The sequence below is a fragment of the Cucurbita pepo genome, chromosome 12, assembly GCF_057944985.1.
Source record: "Cucurbita pepo subsp. pepo isolate OVF chromosome 12, ASM5794498v1, whole genome shotgun sequence".
Taxonomy (NCBI): domain Eukaryota; kingdom Viridiplantae; phylum Streptophyta; class Magnoliopsida; order Cucurbitales; family Cucurbitaceae; genus Cucurbita; species Cucurbita pepo.
In genome coordinates, this window is record NC_141809.1 from 13,430,318 (window position 1) to 13,454,123 (window position 23,806).

Genomic DNA, 23,806 nt, shown 5'->3' on the forward strand with positions numbered 1-23,806 from the left:
ACTACCAAACAACACTCTTTGCCACTCCGCTGCCATAGAAATGGAATACGTTAATGAATGTTACTTGCTTATGCCATCACACTACCCTCCACTGCTCATCATAAGATTAAGAATCAAACATACATCCAACCAATAAATAAATTCTCTCAAAGATAACACACATCTTGATTCACAATATACTAGAAAGAATCAAGAAGCATCCAAATTACCGAAGACTTAACTTATCCAACAGTAATTGAAGTGTTTGTCACCATCCACATAATTCCTAATAGAATTAGGAAAACTTTTGGGTGGCACGACCAGAAACATGCCCACTAGAGAGGAAAAGACAACCCAAAATCCAGAGACAAACAAGAGGTCTGCAACTTATAAGAACCCAGTTAACTATAGAGATGCACAAACACAGATAGAACTATCACATAATCAAGATGGAAAGCACAAAACAGATTCTAAAGGATTCATAGCGCACTAAAAGCCAATGTAGTTTCTCAGGCAGGGTATTAATCAACAACTGCATCGGATAAGTACTCGCAAACAGTATAGTTTATCCACAATGCAGAATTTATAAATTCAAAACACAAACAATTTATCCATTAAAAATACCACTTCTCAAGAAACCAAAACCAAAAAATAGCCCCCACCCACCTCATCCAGATTTCTCATTAACCTTAGAGTCTGATTTCGATGCATTGGCCTTAGACTCTGCTTTTATCTCAGCAACACTCCCAGAATCACCACCAGAACAACACCCACCACCATGTTGATGCCCGTGCCCGTGCCCGTGCCCGTGGTGATGGTGGTGATGATGATGATGATGGTGGTGGTGGTGATGACCAGTGCCATGAATTTGCTTCCCTTTAAGCTGCTTCCTCATATCATAAGCATCCTCACCATCCGCGTAGTACTTCGCCTCAATATCATGGATCTTATACCCCAAAGTCTCGGTATATAACTTGAAAGCAGCCCTGTTACTCTTCCTCACATGAAGGGAAACATATTCCGCTCCATAAACCTGTTCCATGGCGTTCTGAGCCGCGCTCATGAGCTTAGTAGCCAAACCGAGCTTCCGATGCGTTCGAAGCACGGCAAGGGAGGTAATATGGCCATGACACTCGTTGCTTTCTTCCTCCATTTTAGCCAAAACGTAGCCGACGATCCGGCCGTTGTAATCTTCGGCGACGTAAAGAAGCTGAGGCCAGGAAAGAATGTGGTAGAAGTAGTATTTCATCTGGTAGTTCTCCGGAAGACAAAAAAGGTTGCAAGCTTGCATAGCCAGAAGGTCGTCTATGGTTGCTTTGCGTATGCAGACCATGGCTGGGGCTGGGGCTGGTGATCGGAGAGAAAAATTAGGGTTAGGGTTGAAGACGGAGCAGCGGAGATTGAAATCGACGAAGAAGAGAGCAGCACACACGGGAAGAATCAAATGAAAGCTGCTAAGGGTGCTTCGGGCACTTGCTCTTTGGGCCGTGGGCATTTGGGCCCAATACACCTTCTAGTCCATAAAATGAGTTAAATTACCATTTTAGTCCCCATTATTATTATTATTATTATTATTATTATTATTATTATTATTATTATTATTATTATTATTATTATTATTATTCTATCCTAATAAAAATTAACATGTTAAAAAACACGCTTAAAAACTAAAATAATACTAGAATTTTAAAAATATAGGAAATTTGATCTAAATAAGGTTGTAGATTGGATTGGGTCGGTTAAATGAACCCAAATTGTTTCGCAACTCAATCCAACCCACCTCTCTAATTTTGGGTTTGGTTGTCGGTTGTTGTTGACAAGGACAAGGAGTTGTGTCTATAAGTGGCCCTTGTGTTTGATGGCGATGACAGGGCGAGCCACCATGTCTGTGAAGAGCATCTCGTCTATTTCTAGCAACAATGGCAAGGGAAGGGCAAGGAGCGTGGCTAATGGCATGGGTGAGGGCGATGGCTAGCGTTTGCGAGGGGCATCTCATCTACGCCTAGCGGCGACGACAAGGGAAGGGCAAGGAACGTGGTTGGCGGCATAAGTGAGGGTGATGACTAAGAGCGAGGGGCAAAGTCAGCATCTAAAGAGATGAGACTTAACTTTTGTTCTCTATATAATGTTCGACCCATTTTAGTTTGGATTAGCCCAAATCTTTCGCCAATGACCTAAAACTCGAAACTAGAATCGGTTTGGTTCAAGAAAATTAATCCAACCCAAAATGATATCTAACCCGACCCAATCCTCAATATCAATTAAAATAAACTTAATGAATCGGAACCAAAAACATCTGTGTATATTTCATAATAGATATGAAAAAAAGTTTATGAAGAAGAAAAGGTTGAGAGAGGAGTGCCCTTAAGGAAGTGTGTGATAAGCACAAGGGCTCTTATTGGCTGAAAGCTTGGCACTTCATGACCTGCCCCTCTCATCGTTGCCAATGTCAACCCCCCTTCATACTCTTCCGCATACCCTCCGACCTACAAATTCAACGTTCAAATCAAAATCGGGATTAATTAGAACGATCTAAGCGAGGTTAAATCAAATACCCGTTTATTTTAATAAAGAAATAGTTACAAGAACGTACCTCATGTTGAACGAACCAAGGGTACCAAGATTTCTTCACGGGAAGCTTCATCGAGGCAATAGAGTATTTGCTGGACGTGATGGGTACTCTCCCATCAACGTCACCGCTGAAATAAATACATTATTTAATTTAATATTAATAATTATTACTACTTTTTCAACCACTAATAATTAATATTAAATTACCTGAAAATCCATACTCGTAAGCCACTATCCATGAACTCTCGCAGTAGAGGAATAACGGTGGATGCACTATCGGACCAATTATTGATGACATTGCTACAAGGCGTCCACCTATATGCAAGCTTTGTTACGTTGGCGTGCATTGCCTTTTGAACCTCTGCTCGATTCAAGTACGCGTGCGTGTAGTAATCGGTACATGGATCGTACTTCATTACTGTTGCCTTCTTCGGTTGATCTGTCAAGCTTTTGTTTCCACATATTGGATAGTAGATGTTGTAGATGTCGATCATTCTTGTGTTGCCCTCAACTATTTTCATGGTTTTAATGCATTTTAGATCCTGTGTTGTCGTGTTCGGCGAGAAGTTGCAATACTTCTTTATGTCTTTTGCAGTTCTATCGGCAATTAGTGCGTGGGTAGCAAAGAAATCGTACATTCCGATTTCATCTGTCTCGTCATTGATTGCTGCATTTCCAATCTAAAATCAACAAATAAGAAAAAAAAAACAAGGTTGGTTGTGTCAACGAGCCTGTTTGAGATATCATTAAACAAAATAAAAAGTTCAATTATTCTTCACAAAGAAGTCTGGAGAGAGAAAGAGGTATACTTACAATAATACCCTTGAGGTTGACGATCGTCTTTCCAGCGTTCTTATTGTGTGAGAGAATGACGTGAGCTAGTTGAGGGACGTAATGACCTGCATAGCTTTCACCAGAGATATAAAAATCTCGGTCCTTGTACTCTGGGAACCTCTCCAACCAATTCACCAAAAATGCATAGTTGTCGATTGCCGTACTCTTGTCTCCGTTGATTTGGTAATCAGATGTAGTATTGGAGTACGAGAATCCCACTCCAGCCGGTGATTCCAAAAACAATACGTTTGCAACTAGCAAAATAATTTAAAGTATAAATGATTTTTTTTTCAAAGAAATGACATAATTAATAATTAAATCTTGAATATCGATAAATACCCCGAGCCCATGAGAGGTCGTTTTGGAAGAGGGTTTTCCCGTCGCTACGAGCCCGGAAGGGACCGAGTTCAGCCATGGCTCCATAAGCAAGAGACGAACACCCAGGCCCTACGCAGCCAATCATTTATCAACACGTGTAATCTGATTTTACTTTAAAAATATTTTTAAAAAAATCACTTAAATCCAGGTCGCCGGCGTACCTCCGTTGAGCCATAGAAGAAGCGGCAACGAGGTCTTGTTTCGAGGAGATTCAACGAAGTAGTAATAGAAAGCACGGCCGGCGGTTTTGTTCACCGTCACATAGCCGCCGTACTGCGATAACGAAACCCTAGGCGGTTGTCCTGGCAGCCGTTCGATTTTGTCCTGCTGCTTCAGTCCGGTTTGATCGTGAATCTCAACCGTCGGCAAAACGTCGGTGATTTGATCCGCCACTTCGTTGCGGACGAAAAAACCGGAGGAATCGGCGGCGTTTGAGTTCCTGAAGAACTTGGCCTTGTAGAGAGCGTCGAGTGCTTCCTTCTGATTCTTGGCGGCGATTTGAATCGCAAAGAAGAAGAGGAAGAAACAGAGGAGAATCGAATGTCCGGCCGCCATTGAAGATCGTCGGTAGTCTCTGATGAAATCGGAATGGAAAACGGAGTTAAATAATGGAAGAATTTGGGGATTTTTCCGAATTTCTAAATCCAGGCCGATGAGAATCTGTACAGTCCAAAAGATAACTAAAATGGAGAGTGATGTTTTGAAGAATGGTTTGAAGGTTATGAACGTTGGGTTTGATAAGAACACTCAAAATGAAAATGACCCATTAATTTGTTGTGTCACCGCCAATCATGTTGCGCCATGTCACGCCGATTGAATTCGGATGATGTTAAAACGGAAATAAGGTGCCACGGTGACGGCCCTACGTTTAAAAACCCATTTTATTCTTCCAATTTTTAAATGGAAGCCAACAAATATAACTTTTTCTGGCGAATTCAAATTTTATTGCATTTCTAATTTTCCTTTTTCAAAAATATTACATTAATATAATTATAAAGAAGACAGAATTATATTCGTTTGCCTTCTATTTCTATTGATAATCTTTAATTTTTACTTAAAAATAAAATTTAAATAATTCACCGATATTTTAATTAAAAAAAAAACGTTTCCATTAAAGAATATATCGAGAAAATATATGCAGAGTTATTTAAGACTCGATTTAGTATGCATTTAGAAATGTCCTATCCACTTTTCCCGGAAAATGAGGAGATTCAATGTCCTATCCATTTTACTATTTAATCCGAGAATGGAAGAGGAGTGAAAAACATTTTTTACTATAAATGAGGCTAAAGACGGGATTATATCCCAGTTCCCCTTAATATAAATATATTTAAAAAAAATTAGTTATTTTGAGACTTAATTTTAATGTTTAAACTAAATTTGCTCGTTTGAAAGTAGAGTTTTATTAAGAATGAGATTCTCACCTAATCTCACCTACATGAGCTCAAAATACAGACCCGACCCACTTCTATCCATTTCAAGGTACCATAGCATGTTGGGAATAAGGGCAAATATACTAGATGTAACCACTTTCTTGGTTGGGCATTGTGTCGTCATGCCTTTACGATCAATACATAGTTAAGTAGGCCGATCATAAACGCTACTGATGTGGGAGCGATCTTAGTCACGGAAAACTAAGACCGTGTTTCACATATGGGTAGCAAAAGAGCGCTTATGCCCCGACAATGGAGTAAAAAAAAACATATTCTCGTACGTTGAAATGTAATACCTTTATTTATTTCATTATATATTACATATTTGCATTAGAACTAAACAAGAAGCGCCAAATTTATGATGGAGGTGGAGGTGATAAAGTTGGTAGAGGAGTCCGTGTGTGATAAGCGCAAGGGCTCCTTTGGTTGGTAGCTTGGCACTTGATGACCTGCCCCTCTCACCGTCCCCAACATCAGCTCCCCTTCGTACACTTCGGCATACCTTCCGACCTACAAATTCAACGTCAAAATCGAAATCGGGATTAATTAGGACGATCTAATTGAAGTTAAATCAAATACTCATTTATTTTAATAAAAATAAATAGAGTTACGAGAACGTACATCCTGATGAACGAACCAGGGGTACCAAGATTTTTTCACCGGAAGCTTCATTAAGGCGATAGAATTTTTTGTGGAAGTAATGGGTATTCTCCCGTCAGTATCACCGCTCAAACTAATATAGTAGTTAATTATAATACTGATAATTATTACCATTTTTCCAACGACTAATAATAATTATTAAATTACCTAAAAACCCATACTCTCCGCTGTCCATGAGCTCCTGTAGTAGAGGAATAACAGTGGACGTACTAGACCAAACGCATGATGACATTACTACAAGACTCCCATTTGTATGCAATCTTTGTCACGTTGGTATGCATCGCCCTCTGAACATCTGCCTGATTCAAGTAAACTGATGTGTAGTAATCAATGCAAGGATCATAGTTCATCACTGTTGCTTTCCTTGGATGTTGTGTCAGGTTACCGTCCACACATGTTGGATAATAGATATTGTAAATGTCGATCGCATTCGTGTTGGTGGCCATTATTTTATATGCCGCTGAGCATTGCGGGCTCTGTACCGTCACGTTTGGCCAGAAGTGACAGTACTTTTTTATGTCGTTTGCAGTTTTATCGGCAATTAGTCCATGGGATGCGAAGAAATCATACATTCCATTTCTCGCTTGATCACTACATCTCCAATCTAAAATTAACAATAAGAACAGAAATTCAATGACCATTTCAAATGCATTTCCTTGTTCTTGGCATCCAAATTTAAAGGATTTTGAAGAAGCTTGAGAGCTGTATACTTACAATAATACCTTTGAGGTTGACAATGACGCAATATCTACCACTCAAAAGTGTGCATAGATATGAAAATATTATTACTCAACTAAAGAATACCGATTTAAGAATTAGAAAAAGAATTGGGATCAAAATGTTCAATCTTCATTGATATTCACGACCTTTAAATAGGATACAAGATACTAAATAATATTTAGTAAGAAAATATAAACTAACTAAATCCTGATAATAAAATAAAATTACTATTCAAATTCAACTGATTACGATATCTAAGATATATTTCCTAACTAATATATTCTGGAAGATTACGAATATCATATATTCCATAACTAATTCAAACTAAAATAAGTTGCACTAAATTGTGACAGACAATCGTCTTCCCAACTTTCTTATTGTGTAAGAGAATGACCTGAGCTAGCTGAGGGACAAAGTGACCGGTATAACTCTCACCAGAGATATAGAAATCTCGATCCTTATACTCTGGGAACCTCTCTAACCAATTCACCAAAAACGCTTAGTTGTCAGTGACCGGTATAACTCTCACCAGAGATATAGAAATCTCGATCCTTATACTCTGGGAACCTCTCTAACCAATTCACCAAAAACGCTTAGTTGTCGTTTGCCGTATTCTTGTCTCCGTTACCTATGTAATCCGACGTAGTATTGGAGTACGAGAATCCCACTTCGGCCAGCAATTCCAGAAACAACACATTTGCAACTAGCAAATTTTTTAAAATATAAACATTTTGAGGCATAATTAATAATTTCACCTTGAAAATCTATAAATATTTAAAAAATTCGTACTGTGAATCCATGAAAAGTTGTTGTGGAAGAGGGTTTTGCCATCGCTGCGAGCGCGGAAGGGACCGAGTTCAGCCATGGCTCCAAAAGCAAGAGACGAACACCCAGGCCCTACGCAACGAATCATTTATTAACACGTGTAATCTGATTTTATTTTAGAAATAAAATAATATTAAGAAAATTTCCGATGAATTAAAAGAGTTAAATCCAGGTCGCCGGCGTACCTCCATTGAGCCATAGAAGAAGCGGCGACGAGGTCTTGTTTTGAGGAGATTCAACGAAGTAGTAATAGAAAGCACGGCCGGCGGTTTTGTTCACCGTCACGTAGCCGCCGTACTGCGATAACGAAACCCTAGGCGGTTGTCCTGGCAGCCGTTCGATTTTGTCCTGCTGCTTCAGTCCGGTGTGATCGTGAATCTCAACCGTCGGCAAATCGTCGGTGTTTTGATCCGCCGCTTCGTTGCGGACGAGAAATTCGGAGGAATACGGCGGTGATTGAGTTCGTGAAGAACTTCGCTTTGAACAGAGCATCTAGGGCTTCCTGTTGGTTCTTGGCGGCGATTTGAAACGCAAAGAAGGAGACGAAGAAGAAATAGAGGAGAATTGAATGTCCAGCCGCCATGGCTATGGCGATTGCTCGAACTCTCTGAATCGAAAATGGAGGAGCGGACTTTATATATCTTGAAAATTGAAATGTGATGCCAGGCTGGCGGCCGTACAATTCCAAAACTCTTTTTATCCTTCCAAGTTCTTTAAATGGAAACTTATAAATTGAAAAATTAGTTTCCATGTAATACTATATATATATATATATATATATATATATATATATATATATACTTTTGTATTGATTAAGTTTATTTAAAAATAATTATAATACTACTTAAAATTATAAATTTGCAGTATAAGTATAAGCGTTTTTGTTGGGCTGGGTCGAGTTGAGACGGTTTATAACTAGAGATACCCACGGTATGGGTACGGGAAGCCTTCTTGTCCTCATCTATATTCTCTTTTTCATTTACCGTATCTATGAAATTTTCTATTTATTTTTGCAAAGATTCAAGCGGGAATGTACGAGGAACACGTTCTCCATTATAAGTATCAGTATTAGATCGAAAAACTGTTACAAAGATTGAGAAGGAGGAGTAGCGGTTGGGAGACGAGTCCCTTGAAGGAAGTGTGTGATAAGTGCAAGGGCTCTTCTTGGTTGGAAGCTTGACACTTCATGACCCGCTCCTCTCACCGTCGCCAATGTCAACTCGCCTTCATACACTTCCGTGTACCCTCCAACCTACAAATTCAGTGTCAAAATCGAAATCGGGATTAATTAGAACGAGCTAAGTGAGGTTAGATTAAATACTCGTTTATTTTAATAGGAAAATAGAGTTACAAGAACGTACTTCATTATTAACAGACCAGGGGTACCAAGATTTCTTCACCTGAAGCTTCATTGAGGCAATAGAGTCTTTGGTGGAAGTAATGGGTACTCTCCCATCCGTGTCACCACTGAAACCAATATTGTAGTTAATTATAATACTGATAATTATTATCATTTTCTCAATAAGTATGAATTATTATTAAATTACCTAAAAACCCAGACTCTTAATCCATTGTCCATGAACTCTCGCAATTGAGGAATAATAGTGGAAGGACTATCGGACCACCCGTTTATGACATCACTACAAGGCTCCCAATCGTGCGTAAGCTTTGTCACGTTGGCATGCATCGCCCATTGAACCTCTGCCTGGTTCAAGTACGCATTTGTGTAGGAATTACTGCAAGGATCGTAGTTCATCACTGACGCTTTCTTTGGCAAATGTGTTAGGCTACTGTTCAAACATAGTGGATAGTAGATGTTGTAAACATCAATCATTCTCATGTTGGAGTAAGCTATATTCGACAACGCTATGCACTGCGAGTTCTGTTCCATCACGTTCGGTGAGAAGTCACAGTACTTCTTTATGTCGTTGGCGGTTCGATCGGCAATTAGTGCATGGGATGCGAAGAAATCATACCTTCCAATTTCATCCGTCTCGTCGTTGATCACTGCATTTCCAATCTGAAATAACAAATAAGAAAAGATAAGTCCAAATTAATGTTCCCATCCGAGAGAGAAAGAGGTATACTTACAATAATACCCTTGAGGTTGACGATCGTCTTTCCGGCCTTCTTATTATGTGAGAGAAGGACGTGAGCTAGCTGAGGGACGTAATGACCGGCGTAACTCTCACCAGAGATATAGAAATCTCGATCCTTATACTCTGGGAACCTCTCCAACCAATTCATCAAAAAAGCATAGTTGTCGATTGCGGTATTCTTGTCTCCATTGCTTTGGTAATCAGATGTAGTATTGGAGTACGAGAATCCCACTCCAGCGGGTGATTCCAAAAACAACACATTCGCAACTAGCAAGTATAAATAAAATTTTTAAACAAATATAAAAATTTGGAGGCATAATTAGTAATAAAATCATGAAAATCTATAAATGTTTAAAAAATTAGTACCGTGAATCCATGAGAATCTGTTGTGGAAGAGGGTTTTGCCGTCGCTACGAGCGCGGAAGGGACCGAGTTCAGCCATGGCTCCAAAAGCAAGAGACGAACACCCAGGCCCTACGCAGCCAATCATTTATCAACACGTGTAATCTGATTTTACTTTAAAAATATTTTTAAAAAAATCACTTAAATCCAGGTCGCCGGCGTACCTCCGTTGAGCCATAGAAGAAGCGGCAACGAGGTCTTGTTTTGAGGAGATTCAACGAAGTAGTAATAGAAAGCACGGCCGGCGGTTTTGTTCACCGTCACGTAGCCGCCGTACTGCGATACCTCAACCCTAGGCGGTTGTCCTGGCAGCCGTTCGATTTTGTCCTGCTGTTTCCGTCCGGCCTGATCGTCAATCTCAACCGTCGGCAAAACCTCGGTGTTTTGATCCGCCGCTTCGTTGCGGAAGAAAAACTCGGAGGAATCGGCGGCGTCTGAGTTCCTGAAGAACTTGGCCTTGTAGAGAGCGTCAAGAGCTTCCTTCTGATTCTTGGCGGCGATTTGAATCGCAAGGAAGAAGACGAAGAAACAGAGGAGAATCGAATGTCCGGCTGTCATTGAAGATCGCCGGTACTCTCTGATGAAATCGGAATGGAAAAGAGAGGAGTTAAATAAGAGAACAATCCCTAAATTCGTACAATTTTTAGTTAAGCAAATGACCAAAATGGATAGAGGAGTTTGAAGAATGGTTTGAAGACCTTGAACGTAGGGTTTGATAAAAATACCCAAAACTGAAAATAACCAATTAATTTATTATGTCACTGCCAATCGCGTTGCGCCATGTCACCTAAACTAATTTAATTATATCTCCACTATTTAAAATTATAATTATTAATTTTATCAGAGAATTAAATCTCCTACTTTAAGAAATATATTTTATAAATATCTTACCATATTATAACACAAAATTTTATTATTATAATCATAATTATCTCATAAACTAATTTAATTATATTTCTATTGATTATAATTATAATCGGTTATTTTATTAGAAAAATTGAATCTCCAACTTTAAAAAAATATTAACACAAAATTTTATTATTGTTATCGTAATTACCTCTCTCAATTTAATATTTATATGATTATTATTAAATTGTTATAAAATTTTAATGTGTAATTGATTTTTTTTAGTGAATACAAAAATAATGACTATTTATGTTTTTTAAAATAAATAAATTATTAATCAATTTTTATAAAATATTTATTTGAATTTCGGATATTGAAATTATTTGTAAAAAGTAGAGAATGACACGTAAGCAATATTATTTAAAATTTTAATTTAAAAAAAAAAACAAAATGGTCAAATATTTTCTCACTGTCTTGGGCTTTAAGCCAGAGAGAACGCGGATTTCGCCATTGAAGCTTCCTCTTCGTCTTCCTCTTCCTCCGGTCGCCTTCTATAAAAGCTCTGAAACTCAACACCCCGCCATTGTTGAAGCTTAAAACAGCAAGCGCCCTTCTGGGTTCTGCAAATTTCAGCTCTCTTAAGATGCTCCTTTTGCTTCAAACCTTCAATAAGCTCTGTTCCAAGCTTCACGATCGCCATGGCCGCCATGGATGTAAAGCTTCTTCCTCCGTTTCTTGTCTTCAAGCTATGGAGGACGATGTGTCGTCTTGCTTGAATCAATTTTTATTGTCGAGTTCCGATTTGGAACTGTTGTCGTTTTCTTGGCTTCTTCAGCTTCTTCAGGCTCTGCCGATCCTGCATCAGGCGTTTGCCAAATTGGTTTTTAATTTGGAGCACCCCGTTGGAAAATGGGGCGCCCACTTGGTTGATGGGTATTTGAATTATAGTCTCAATTTGCTTGATCTTCTAAATTCCATCAGTTTTTCTTTATCCCAATTGGGGGAGTCTCGGGTTTCTGTTTCTTATGCGTTGAGCTTAATTCAGAGCTCCCCTTCAATGGCGGTTTCTCGTCTGGAACTGATTGTTCCGATGAGGGGTTTTGAAAGGTTAGTGATCGGAGGAACTGTGGGAGATCAGAAGAACGGTGGCTCCGGGAAGGAGTGGGCGGTCGAGAAAGCTTTGGCAACAATGGAGGGAATTGGGTATTGGATTTGTGGGGTTGTGCTTTCTGGTTGTGAGGGAGATTCGACGGCGTATTTGGAGATGAGAAAACTAGCAGCCGGTGTGGCGATTCCGGCGTTTCAGGCATTGGATTCTATGATCTTGGCGGTAGTTTCAGGGAAGGGGAGTGTGCCGGAGGAGGTGCGCGAGGTGAACAATGCGGCGGCGGAGATCATCGGTAGCGGCGAGGCGGCGGAAGAGATGAGGAGGAGATTGGGGAGGTTGGAGAAGGCGGTGGAGAGATTGGGGAAGGAGGTGGATGAGAGATTCTCGGAGGTTCTCGACGGAAGAAGCCGATTGCTTGATGTTTTCAGACATTCCTAAGCATTGAAGTGAAGATTTTATGAAGTTTTTTTTTCCCCTCAAAATTCAATCAAGTTTAATTAAACTTATGTGTTTATTGGAAATCTATCTAATTACTGTATTGTATTTATGAGCGAAAAAATGATAAATAATACATATCTACGCTACGAAAACATAATGTCGTTTATCTTATTGGCTATATAAAACTAATCCTAAATCTAGTCGTTTATCATATCCAATATATAAAGCTAATTTTAAATCTAGTTGTAATGATCCATCGACTTGAATGATCTTAAATGATCTTTTACTTCCGTATAATAAACGAGAAAAAAAAAAAAAAAAATAGAGGGAAAATAGACAAACACATCCAAAAAAGTGGGAATAGCATCAAAGATCCAATCAAAACAGCATCATCCCTATTGTTCAAATGCTCAATAGCGTTTACGTGTGACCCAAGTTTACTTGTTTGAGGTGCTCAAACAAGCACTCCCACCCAAGAAACATGGCACAAAGAACATGGCCAATGCATTGTCATAATTGCATGCAAGAAGCCCCTGTCAATCTAGACTCTCTCATGGTATCCCCTCAATTATGTATTAGTTTTATTGTTGTTTTATGTCTATTAATTATCCTTCTTTTCAAGGAACATCATTTTACAACAACAATGCATCATATTCAAGCTTGTAAAATAGGATGGGATGCAAATGATAAAAGGTATGTAAGGTACCTTCTTTGTTCCTATAACACATCTGCGCTCAATGGATACGGAGCTATGTTATTAAGATCCGAGTCGTCCATCTTTTGACACACGTATATGAAGTGAGAATCTGGGTCTTCTATGACAAAACTTGGCAACAGCAAGCCGTTGTCGGTCAGAGGCACTGGCTCTAGATATGGTTTCTCTGGTGTGTTACAACCTTCCGGCCTTTGGAATCCTGGCCTTGCTGTACAAAGTAAAGAATGAGAACTGAGAAGGATCTATATTTCCAAATTCCATAGAACTGAAAACAAGGGACAAATAAAAGTACTTGACGTAAAATGTTACAAACCACAAACTTCCACAATGGTATGATATTGTCTACTTTGAGCATAAGATGTTATGGATTTGCTTTTAGTTTCTCCAAAAGGCCTCATACCAATAAAGATGTATTTCTTACTTATAAACCTATGATCAACCCATTAATTAGTCGACGTGGGATTCTCTCCCAAGAATCCTTAACATAGAATATGATACCAGAATGAAAGAAATAGAAGCAAAATGAATGTGATGTTTTGGTTTCAACATAACTGGGAATAGTCCAAAAGAACGATGCTCAGTTGATGCAGATGGCCATGTAAAAACAGCCATCGGCATAACTATATCACTTGTGGGGTGAGAGGATTCAAAACTAAGACCTTTTAGAAAAAGTAGAGGTGCCATCAACAGATTCAACTTCATTATGAATCAGCTTGTTTCTATATTTAACAAAAATAAAAGCAAACATAATGCCATCCATGAAAGGAGCGCATCCAAGAGCCCCCCAAGAGCCCCAATCACATAGCAAGGAAGCCAATTTTCAAGCTCACCCGCTGGGAAAGCTAACCAGGGAACAGTAGCAGCATTTCTTCCAATAAAAACCACTTCAAAGAAGTATGCCCTTCTATCTAGTCGGGTCTATAAATGATCTAGTTTTCTCGGCTGTGAAAACACAGCCTCGAGAAAGCAACGGTACACCCGTTACACGTAATAGCAATATGGCTTGAATTTACCTACGTTAAAGAGTTTTGTTTCATTTTTTCTTGTGTGTGTGTTGGGGGAGGGAAGGTCATAGAGAGTAGCGGGATAGGTACAAGAGATTCTGTGAGATTCCACATCGGTTGGGGAGAAGAGAACGAAGCATTCTTTATAAGGGTGTGGAACCTTTCTCTAGCAGACCCGTTTTAAAACCTTGAGGGGAAGCCCGAAAGGGAAAGTCCAAAAAAGATAATATCCACTAGCAGTGGACTTAAACTGTTACAGATTCAAAGGTAAGCAAAGAGATCGTATCAATCAATTAGTTTCCAACTTGAAACAAAGGCCCTTCATAGTTCATGTTCAGAGCTTTCAACAGGTGTGACACTCGGGGAGTGAGTTCTTGTAAATCTAATATTGGACTTCTATCTTCAGAAGTTGACTGAGGTTTCAAAAAAAAAAAAAAAAAAAAATTGTTTTTCAGCATAGATATGGTCTGAAACAAAACCAGGAAGCAAGTAAACATCCAAAGAAGACCTGTATCAATTAGAGACCCGAAAACAAGAAGGATCAGTTCGGTGAGAGGATGATAAAGAACTCACGGATTATAAACAACGCTATCTTCCAATTGTACGAAGGTCGCATCAAATAGGGCATCCTAGCTTTCGGGTCCCCATACGTGATCTGTAAACAACCAATTTTGATTATTTTACAGCAAACAGAACATTAAAAAGCAAAGCCTCATGAGAGATAAAAGATGGTTACCAGTAAATAGACTCCTCCAGGTTTAAGAAGCCTATAGAATTAACAGCGAAAAATCAGTGGAGAAATGTAAAACCAAAAGACCAGAATCTACGCTAGTCGATCGATGTTATGAAGTTCATAAAGTCCACAACCTACTCACTTCTCCCAGCATTTGAGTAGCGCTAATCGAAGCATCAGTGCCACACTATGTACACGCAATTAACGAATTAGAACGCGGGAAAAAATAGTGAATAACATGCATTAGAAATATGGAAAGCTCACATACCATCAATGCATCAAGTGTCCCTATATCAAGAACCACGAGGCCACGAGGCATTGAAAGATCAACACATAGAGCAAACTTCAGTATTAAAGACTGGGAACTTTGATGGTGTGTAAAATGAAGATTAAGAAGAACTCATACCTTTATCAATGACAGCATCGAATTTCTCGTCTGGGAAAAAGCTCATGTCTCGGACATCCATTTCCATGTCTATACAGATTTGTCAAGGGAACTCGTAGGAGAAAAACATAATTTAGCTAAAAAACGGGAATACAACGACGACGACAACCATTTGAGAGGACCGTCTCTCCTACACTTTACCCATACCTGAGTATTTATGATTCAATTCAACAAACTTATCAATAATAATGGCCATAATAAGAATTCTGTCAACACAAACAACTTGAGGGCTACTCTGAAATCAAAACAAACCATTTATGGTAATTTAACTAAGCTGCAAGAAAAATGCTGTCAACATAAACAACTTGAGGGCTATTCTGAAATCAAAATAAACCATTTATGATAATTTAACTAAGTTGCAAGCTTCAGAGGATACATTTCAACTGGGGGATGAACTGATGTTTTCTTCTCATTATGTCGACTGCCACCGAAGAAATGTCAACATTCATTATGTCTTCATATCCATCATTGACCATATCCTCTGACATGACTACAAGTACAAAAGATGCAACGGTTAAAATCAATGTTTTATGAAGAAGCAGACAACAATTGGGTCATATTTAATGTGCCAAAGCTCTTTATTACACTGCATCAGTTATCAATTTCTTCAGGGTATCGTTTCCAATCTGCAGATTAATCATCAAACAAAATATGACACTGTTCATGCTTTCATCTCTCAAATAAGTTGATTTATCCAAACACTAAGCTACTTCAGTTCAAGAATGATTCTCTCAGAGCCAATTTCCGTGAGAATCGGACCGGATTAACACCAAAACAATTGAATACTAAAACCAAGTGTTCAAGTTCATTCCTGACTATGAATTTTTAGTAGCAAAATTCCAAGATAGCTCCGAGATTCAATTTTCTCTTACACTAAACCGCACAAATCTCTCAATGCGATGAACTTAAAATCCACCAAAATTTGAATGCATCGAAGATCCATTCCGATTTCAACTTCCAATACCTCCACGAGAACTATTCTAATCTCAAAAGAAAATGAAACTGGAAAATGGCAGAAAGGAGAAGGGAGTTACCAGCATTACCACAGCCGACCATAAGGACAGAGGCGGAAGTGCTGATGAACTTACGAACGAAGGGACGAAGAGCAGCATAACGCTGGTACCAATCAAAAGAATCAGCCTCCTGCTGGTAACGAGAGTCCCAGTAGACAGCATCGCCGTAGTCGTAGGTGTTGCAGCTCGACGCGTCCCTGTTCATCTCTTCACCTACGGCCGCCTCCGCCGGAAAATTTCACAGCGGCAAGAAGACGATGAGAGCTTCAATACGCCGGCGGCGATTGTTAGGTGGTTCCGGTGAACTGGTACAAAAACCTTTGGTTGGGTTATAGAGAGAGAGAGGAACGGGGAAGTCGGCTGAACTCTGGTCCGGATGGGATCGAGAGCGCGTGGTGAGTGCGCGTAGAGAAATGCGCGTGAGCTTAGAAGTCGAGAGGTAACTCAAACCAAAGTAATTATTTAAAATATTATTTCTCCATAAACCAAAGCAAAGCGATGAGCCGTACGTCTTCTCCGCATGAACTCCCACGTACAGCTCCTTCTTCTTCCATGGCAGTTGGCACTCTCCTTCCTTCTCCACGTGTGCCCTAGCCGCCGCCATTCTTTCCCCTTTTAAACCAACCACCGTCAACGCTCTTCTCCACTCCTTCGCTTCTGTTCAACGCCGCTACACATGGAAAAAGAGATCGCAGATCGGAAGGCCACCGTCCACAATGAAGTCCAAGAAAACAACGACGGAGAATCCGAAGAAATTACCGAGAGAGAGAGTACAAGTAAGGAGGAAGAGCATCCACTTCCATTGATGGCGCTCAATCACGTCTCCAGAGTGTGCAGTAGCGTCAAGGATTCCGTCGATTTCTACACCAAGGTCCTAGGGTTTGTCCTGATCGAGAGGCCGCAGAGCTTCGATTTCGAAGGCGCTTGGTTGTTCAACTACGGCGTCGGGATTCACTTGATGCAATCAGAGGACGAAGATAATGGAGTTCGTCAAGGCGATAAGGACCATCTGGATCCGTTGGACAACCACATCTCGTTTCAGGTCAGTTTCTGAATTAAAAAATCGCAAAGAAAAGTTTGAATACATTTTAGGTTTTTGTTTCTTGAAATTGAAGTGTGGCAGTGCGAAGATATGGAAACCATGGAGGAGAGATTGAAGGAATTGGGAGTGAAATACATGAGGAGAACGTTGGACGAGGAGAATGGCGAATCGATCGAACAGCTTTTCTTCAACGATCCTGACGGATTCATGATCGAGATCTGCAACTGCGAGAATCTGAAGGTGGTTCCGGCGGGTTCATCCGGCAGGATCAGGCTTCCGGCCGGTCGCCACAACCCTCCATTGGAATCGAATGGACAAAAATAGTTTGGACATTTTGGATTTAGAATTATGGAGAGAGAAGTTTTGGGATAATTATAAATTAGTTTTTTACTGTTTTTCTCATCCATAATCTTATCCTGCAAAATCTAAAATGCTTCCTACTTTCTTGCCAATGTTCTTTTTTTAAAGAAAAAATTTTTTTGAATTTTTAATCGAATTTTGTAAATTAAAACTAAGTTTTTAAAAATTTCTTTGTTTAGATTTTAAAAAATTAATAAGTTATCTGGTTACTAAATAAAATTAGATATTTTAGTGGAAGAGATAAAATTTAACTTGAAAATTTTTCTTAAAATGTTTTATTTAGACGACTCTAAATCTCATCTCGAATCAAAAGTTTTGTATTATATGTCATCTCGAATCGAAAAGTTTTGTGTTATATATCGTTTGCGATTTCATCTCGAATTTTAATATCATAATAGCTATAATAACTTACCGAATTCTATTCGGTTCAATTTTTTATGAATTGTTTTTCGTATTTAAATACATTCATTGTCTTGTTCTATCCTAAATCGAAAACAATTGAAAGGTTTTTCGTACATTCACGGCCATTCTTTTGAATCAAAATATTTTTCGTGCTATGTACTACGATTTTCTCTCCGATCTTAATATCATAATCAATTCTAGAGTGTTTTTTTTATTCAAATACATTAAAATTGGTAGAAGATCAAGAGTTGAGAGATTTAAGTCTTTCGGCTAGAAAACAGTGCGCACAGAATCAAATGTTTTGGTAATTCTTGCAACGAGATGAAGAAAGAGAATATTGTGTGGTTCTTTTTCACTTGAAAGAGTTCATTCATGGTAAGTATTTTTCGTCCTTCTTTTAAGACAAAGTCCATCTCGATCCTTCTTAAAAGAAGCTCTATCTTAATCGAAAGGTTTTTCGTGTTACACACCAGGTCATCATTTGGTTCGTTCAACTCAATTCGAGCATCTTGGTCCCTTTCCCATTCAAAAACCTTGAAAATTTGGAAACAAAGACAACACTAATGTTCTTGAGGTTTTTGTGGGGCTAAATAGAAAAGAGTGAACCACTAGTGTAGCTGTTTTCTGTTCAAGAAATCATCTTTTCCTTTCTTTCCTAACCCTTTCTTACATGTTCTGTACAAAATGGGAAAAAAGGAGTTTGATTTGGGTTTCTTACAACGCAAGGCAAAGCTTAAAAACAAACATTCTTTCTAATTGTTAAGCTTTGACTGTTGCAGTTTTGAATAAAGAGGTTATCCGTTCCACAACCGAAGAAGTGGCTCCATACAATCGGACAGACACCGACTTCTTTGATCCTTCTCGTGCAAACTCCAAATCCTTCACAACGTTGCCGTCTCCATTGCTGTCTGGTTCCCCCACCAGAGGCAACGCCGCTGAGCCTTCTGTCTCTAAGTTCTTTATCCACCCACGTAGTAAGAAGTTCACAACCTGTTACAACGAACCATACTTTCAGTGTTCTTCAAACTAAAATCTCCCAAACCCACAAAAATTCATCAGAAGATATCTTTGATTAAAAATCAGCAAGGTCTTATGTCGAGTAACTTTGGCATTGTTCAAAGATCGGTTCTGTTTAATAGACGACTGAATATCTCGAACATAAGCATCTTATATTAACTAGTTTGGAGCTCGCTCGAGGAATAAGCAAGCTATGCTTGTGAGATCCTACATCGGTTGGAGAGGAGAACGAAATATTCTTTATAATGGTGTGAAAAACGCTCTCTAACATACGCATTTTAAAACTGTGAGGTTGACAGTGATATGTAATGGACCAAAGCGACCAGTATTTGTTAGTGGTGGGCATGAACTGTTACAAATGGTATCAGAGCCAGACACTGGCAGTGTGCTAGCGAGGACGCTGGACCTCAAGAGGGTGGATTATGAGCTCCCACATCGATTGGAGAGGAGAATAAAACATTTCTTATAAGGGTGTGAAACCTCTCCCTAATAGACGTGTTCTAAAACCGTGAGACTAATGGCAATACGTAATGGGCTAAAGCGGACAATATCCGTTAGCGGTGGGTTTTGAGCTGTTACAAATGGCATCAGAGTCAGACACTTGGCAGTGTGCCAGCGAGGACGCTGGACCCCAAATAGGGTAGATTGTGAGATCTCACATCTATTATAGAGAGGAACGAATCATTCTTTATAAGGGTGTGGAAACCTCTCCCTAGCATACGCGTTTTAAAACTGTGAGGCTGACGGTGATACGTAACGGGCCAAAGCGGACAATATTGTTACAAAGCTCTACTTTAAATTTCGGAGTCTTAATATGAATTCGACCGAACATAAACTTCGAGTTAAGGACACCCACCGACAACGACAAAGGAAGATACAAGGAAAAGGCGATCCTCATTCTTTAGTTACCAAATGCCCTTTCCCTAAAGCGTTTTCTTTTTCGGGTCGGATTCGGTTGCGGTTTTTTTGTATTTCTCTTCTGTAAACTTCTCACATGCATTTAAGAAAGAAGTATACCTCGGGGACTTCATCATGGGGACAATGGCCAGCAGGGCTAATCTCATAATATGGAGCCTCAGGCACTCGCCTTTTCACCTGAAGCCCCCAAACAGGTTTCACCCATGGGTCTTCTTTTCCATATATCAGACAAACTGGCACTGAATTCGTATGGCATCTAAGCAAAACAAACAAACAAACAAATCTAAGCCAAAACAGGACAGGTAAAGAATTTGAATCTTAATATCAAAATTATGTTCCACCTTGATAAAGCTTCCCAAAATGATAGCTTCCCCTGAGGAGCAAACATAATTGATGCAAACGATGCAGCTGCAGCTGGATGCTGTGTTGTTTCCACGATACGACAAAACACATCGTCGACATTCGTCGTGTGATCTGCATAGACTTGCCTGAGGATGTCTCCGATGCTCTCGGGGTCACTTATTTTCTGCCAACTGATATCGAACAGAGTGTGAAGAGAACAGATATAAAGATATTCAACAGTTCATTGAATGATTAATGAACTTACACGAATTTTGTGAGCTTTCTCACACTGTCTGGTAATGGAAACTTTCCACTCCAAGGGAACATTTTGGCTAATCTTGGTGATCTTATAGGATTAGGAAAGAATCCCCAGAATGGTGTTGCATTTAGCAACGTAACACCCTTTACTAGTTCAGGATTGCAGGCTGCAAAGTATAATGCCACAAACCCTCCAAGGGAATTGCCCACAATGTAGACTGGCTCACCAATGACCTGCAATGATCATTTGGGATATCAATATGATTTTCAATGTCAGCTTTCAGCAGTCACAATGAGAAGAGATGCTTCTTTTACGGATTAGTTTGTATAGCCTAAAGTTGGAAAATCTGTTTGTGTAGTGCATGTAACGGCCCAAGCTCATTGCTAGCAGATATTGTCCGCTTTGGTTCGTTACATATTGTCATCAGCCTCACGATTTTAAAACGCGTCTACTTGGAAGAGGTTTCCACACCCTTATAAGGAATGCTTTGTTCTCCTCTCCGACCAATGTGAGATCTCACAAAAGCCTGAAAATATGTTCGGTAGCCCTTGTTTGACTTGTAGATTAATGTAAAAACTAGTGCAACTAGATTGTTTTTGTGAGTTCCCACATCGGTGGGGAAGGGAACGAGTGTCAGCAAGGACGCTAGACCCCAAATGGAGTGAATTATGAGATCCCACATCGGTTAGAGAGAAGAACGAAGCATTCTTTATAAAGGTGTGGAAACCTGTCCCTAGCAGAAGCATTTTAAAAACCTTGGGGGAAGTCGGAAAGGGTGAGCCGAAAGAGAACAATATCTATTAGTGGTGAGTCTGGTTGTTACGGTTTTGACACGAAGTTTGCAATATACCAGGTATAGGCTCAGCTATGAATCTGACCTACGAGTCAAATGAATACCTCTATCACAAATTAACGATTATTTTGGGTACCTGTTCGATGAAATAGCGAACTTGATCCTGCCACAAATCAATAGAGTAAACAAGCTCAGATGCCCATGGTTCAGTCTCATCTCCAAAACCCCAAGAAGAATCTTGCCCATTTGATTCATTTCCTTCCTTAGTATATGAAGTGGGATCTTCAACTGGTAATGACATGCCCTGGCCAAGAAAATCTATGGCCCATACCCTATAATCACGTCCCAAATCTTTAAGTTGCTTCTCATAGTGGAAGGAACCAACCCCAAAACCAGGAAGAAAAAGCACAGGTGGAGAGTTCACATTTTCAGTTCCAGCTTTTTCATAGTGAACACTAAGTTTTGGTTTCCATTCCCAAAAACAACTACTAATTTGAGCACTGGATTCACCATTGGATTCATCAGGCAAACCAGGAATTTGAACTTTCGTCGCCGACTCGCCACCGCTCTCCGATATGCTTACCGAATTTCCTTCTCCATCAACCACATAGCCACCATAGCTTCTACATAGGACCTTTGGTTGAGAAAATCTTGTTCTAGCTTTGATTCTACCACACAAGATTTCACGTTTGCTTAAACCAGATAGGTTTACAAAACTTGGATTCAAGGTTTTTCCAGCACAATTTGTCCTCAAGAACAGAACATTAATGTTTGGAACTGAGCTGCAAGACAGAACCTCCATGTCTACAAAATTATCCTGCAATGATTAGCCAAAGAAAAGAACACCGATTCAGAAACAAGTTCCCCAAACAGTTGAATGAACTTCCCCAAATTTGAATGAAGTGATTGACTTATCAAAAGAGGTTATTATTTAGGATAATTTGTTAGTAGTTGCTTAACTTGAGGAGAAGTATAAGAGATCGGTTATGCTTTCTCCACTATAAATCTTTACGAGATGTAAGCTAGTTTCACGGCAACAAAGAGAATTGAAAAGCATAAGTGTTCAAGTTCCCTCTACTTGAAAAGCATATGTTATCGACATCTAGAGTCATTTTCAACATTACTAACCTAATCCAAAATCTGACAACCTCGATAAACAAAATACATAGATCTCCAAAATAGAAACCAAAAAACAAGAAGATTATCAGAAACAGAAGGATCGAAACGAAACAAAACTCAACAACAGGATGAACTCCTTACAGTGTTGGCGAAAATTCGACTCGCCGACAGATTCCGAGCAAAATTACAAGAAATTATAGAGAATAATGAAGAATTAATCACATCTAAAACAGATCCATCAGCGGAAAAGGAACACAAATCGATTAAATTGAAGAATCGACAATGTTACTTGTGTGCTCATACCTCTAGTTAGGAGAGGGAAGTGGCATGGGTCACAGTCTTCTCCGAGTTTCCGGGGAATTTGATGCTTAGACGCTTCGCCTTGCTCTGCAGACCAGGAAAATAATTGGAACTTCGATTATCAAATTAGTAATTGGGATTGCCAAAGAATCAGACAAGAACAGAAAATTATTAATTATTTATCATATTTTCAATAATTTGACTTCGGTGAGAATAGCGACGGATCCCGAACGTTCCGTTGCGTAATGGTTTTGTGTTTGATGGAAATTGGGTGGAATTATTTGACTAATTCTTTCTAATAAATACATTTCACATTTGTTTCTAACAATATCTCTCATTTTCCATAGAAAAAATAATTCAATTTTAAAAATTTAAATCAAAATTAAGATTAGCGTTTAATAATCTAGTAAATTTCTATTTTAATAGTAGTTTTGAAATATTTATAAAAATAAAATTAAAAAATGAAAAGAAAAAAAAGTAATATTTCAATTTTTTTTTTAATTTTACTTTTAAATAAATAAGAAAGTTGATAGTAATTTTTATAATTTAATGAATTTTTTTTTATATCTATAGTGCTAGATATTTTCTGCCATTTTGACTTATTAGGTATCGTCTTCAGTTTCACTGTTTTTTAAACACGTCGGTTATGGGAGATTTCCATAATTTTATAAATAATGTTTTGTTTTCCTATCCAACGATTGTGGGAGAGGTTTCTACGTCCTTGTAAGGAATGTTTCGTTCTCTCTCCAACTGATGTGGGATCTCATAGTTCACTTTCCTTAGGGGTTAGCGTCCTCACTAGTGCATCGTCCGATGTCTGACTCTAATACCATTTGTACAAGCCAAGTTCACTGCTAGCAGGTATTGTCCGCCGCTTTGACTGTTATGTATCGTCGTCAACTTAACAATTTTAAAACGCGTTTGTTAGATAGATGTTTTCACACGCTTATAAAAAATGTTTCATTTTTCAGTAACTCAGATGTGATCTCACAATCAATAAGCATTATTTTCAGTCGAAAGTTTTTAAATTAAAATATGGATGTTTCAAAGA

General features: G+C 39.0%; 7 protein-coding genes and 1 pseudogene across 8 annotated transcripts; 2 read left to right on the forward strand and 6 right to left on the reverse strand.

The window, feature by feature from the left end:
• Positions 1–431: 431 nt before the first annotated feature.
• LOC111807340 (Acyl-CoA N-acyltransferases (NAT) superfamily protein) lies at positions 432–1,420 on the reverse strand. Its single transcript, XM_023693020.2, has one exon. The coding sequence runs from the start codon at positions 1,310–1,312 to the stop codon at positions 647–649; it is 666 nt and encodes a 221-aa protein (XP_023548788.1). The 5' UTR covers positions 1,313–1,420; the 3' UTR covers positions 432–646.
• An 853-nt stretch (positions 1,421–2,273) lies between these two features.
• LOC111807750 (serine carboxypeptidase-like 40) lies at positions 2,274–4,447 on the reverse strand. Its single transcript, XM_087129304.1, has 6 exons — positions 3,924–4,447; positions 3,724–3,831; positions 3,364–3,638; positions 2,758–3,230; positions 2,573–2,678; positions 2,274–2,465 (listed from the first exon to the last, which is right to left on the reverse strand). Exons 1-6 carry the CDS (start codon positions 4,315–4,317, stop codon positions 2,310–2,312), a joined length of 1,512 nt encoding a protein of 503 aa, XP_086985430.1. The 5' UTR covers positions 4,318–4,447; the 3' UTR covers positions 2,274–2,309.
• Positions 4,448–5,473: 1,026 nt separating this feature from the next.
• Positions 5,474–7,991, reverse strand: LOC147790026 (serine carboxypeptidase-like 40; annotated as a pseudogene). The gene is made up of 8 exons (XR_015423289.1): positions 7,586–7,991; positions 7,365–7,472; positions 7,143–7,278; positions 6,901–7,048; positions 6,570–6,603; positions 6,003–6,459; positions 5,817–5,922; positions 5,474–5,705 (listed from the first exon to the last, which is right to left on the reverse strand). The product of XR_015423289.1 is annotated as a serine carboxypeptidase-like 40 (transcript).
• Positions 7,992–8,433: 442 nt separating this feature from the next.
• On the reverse strand, positions 8,434–10,528 carry LOC111807751 (serine carboxypeptidase-like 40). The gene is made up of 6 exons (XM_087129311.1): positions 10,066–10,528; positions 9,866–9,973; positions 9,492–9,766; positions 8,948–9,420; positions 8,762–8,867; positions 8,434–8,652 (listed from the first exon to the last, which is right to left on the reverse strand). Exons 1-6 carry the CDS (start codon positions 10,457–10,459, stop codon positions 8,485–8,487), a joined length of 1,524 nt encoding a protein of 507 aa, XP_086985437.1. The 5' UTR covers positions 10,460–10,528; the 3' UTR covers positions 8,434–8,484.
• A 967-nt stretch (positions 10,529–11,495) lies between these two features.
• LOC111807752 (UPF0496 protein 4) lies at positions 11,496–12,293 on the forward strand. Its single transcript, XM_023693621.2, has one exon. It carries the CDS (start codon positions 11,496–11,498, stop codon positions 12,291–12,293), a length of 798 nt encoding a protein of 265 aa, XP_023549389.2.
• Positions 12,294–12,638: 345 nt separating this feature from the next.
• On the reverse strand, positions 12,639–16,441 carry LOC111807339 (uncharacterized). Its single transcript, XM_023693019.2, has 8 exons — positions 16,225–16,441; positions 15,567–15,680; positions 15,152–15,220; positions 15,014–15,033; positions 14,880–14,932; positions 14,749–14,779; positions 14,586–14,667; positions 12,639–13,216 (listed from the first exon to the last, which is right to left on the reverse strand). Exons 1-8 carry the CDS (start codon positions 16,406–16,408, stop codon positions 13,011–13,013), a joined length of 759 nt encoding a protein of 252 aa, XP_023548787.2. The 5' UTR covers positions 16,409–16,441; the 3' UTR covers positions 12,639–13,010.
• Positions 16,442–16,860: 419 nt separating this feature from the next.
• Positions 16,861–17,647, forward strand: GLYI8 (Lactoylglutathione lyase / glyoxalase I family protein). Its single transcript, XM_023693021.2, has 2 exons — positions 16,861–17,245; positions 17,327–17,647. The coding sequence occupies exons 1-2, from the start codon at positions 16,880–16,882 to the stop codon at positions 17,567–17,569; spliced, it is 609 nt and encodes a 202-aa protein (XP_023548789.2). The 5' UTR covers positions 16,861–16,879; the 3' UTR covers positions 17,570–17,647.
• Positions 17,648–18,627: 980 nt separating this feature from the next.
• Positions 18,628–22,743, reverse strand: PPH (pheophytinase). The gene is given in 7 exon segments (XM_023693016.2): positions 18,628–18,789; positions 18,791–18,997; positions 20,042–20,198; positions 20,284–20,475; positions 20,550–20,776; positions 21,473–22,153; positions 22,597–22,743. Coding segments are annotated over 6 exon segments (1,479 nt in total). The 5' UTR covers positions 22,139–22,153; positions 22,597–22,743; the 3' UTR covers positions 18,628–18,759.
• Positions 22,744–23,806: the final 1,063 nt, after the last annotated feature.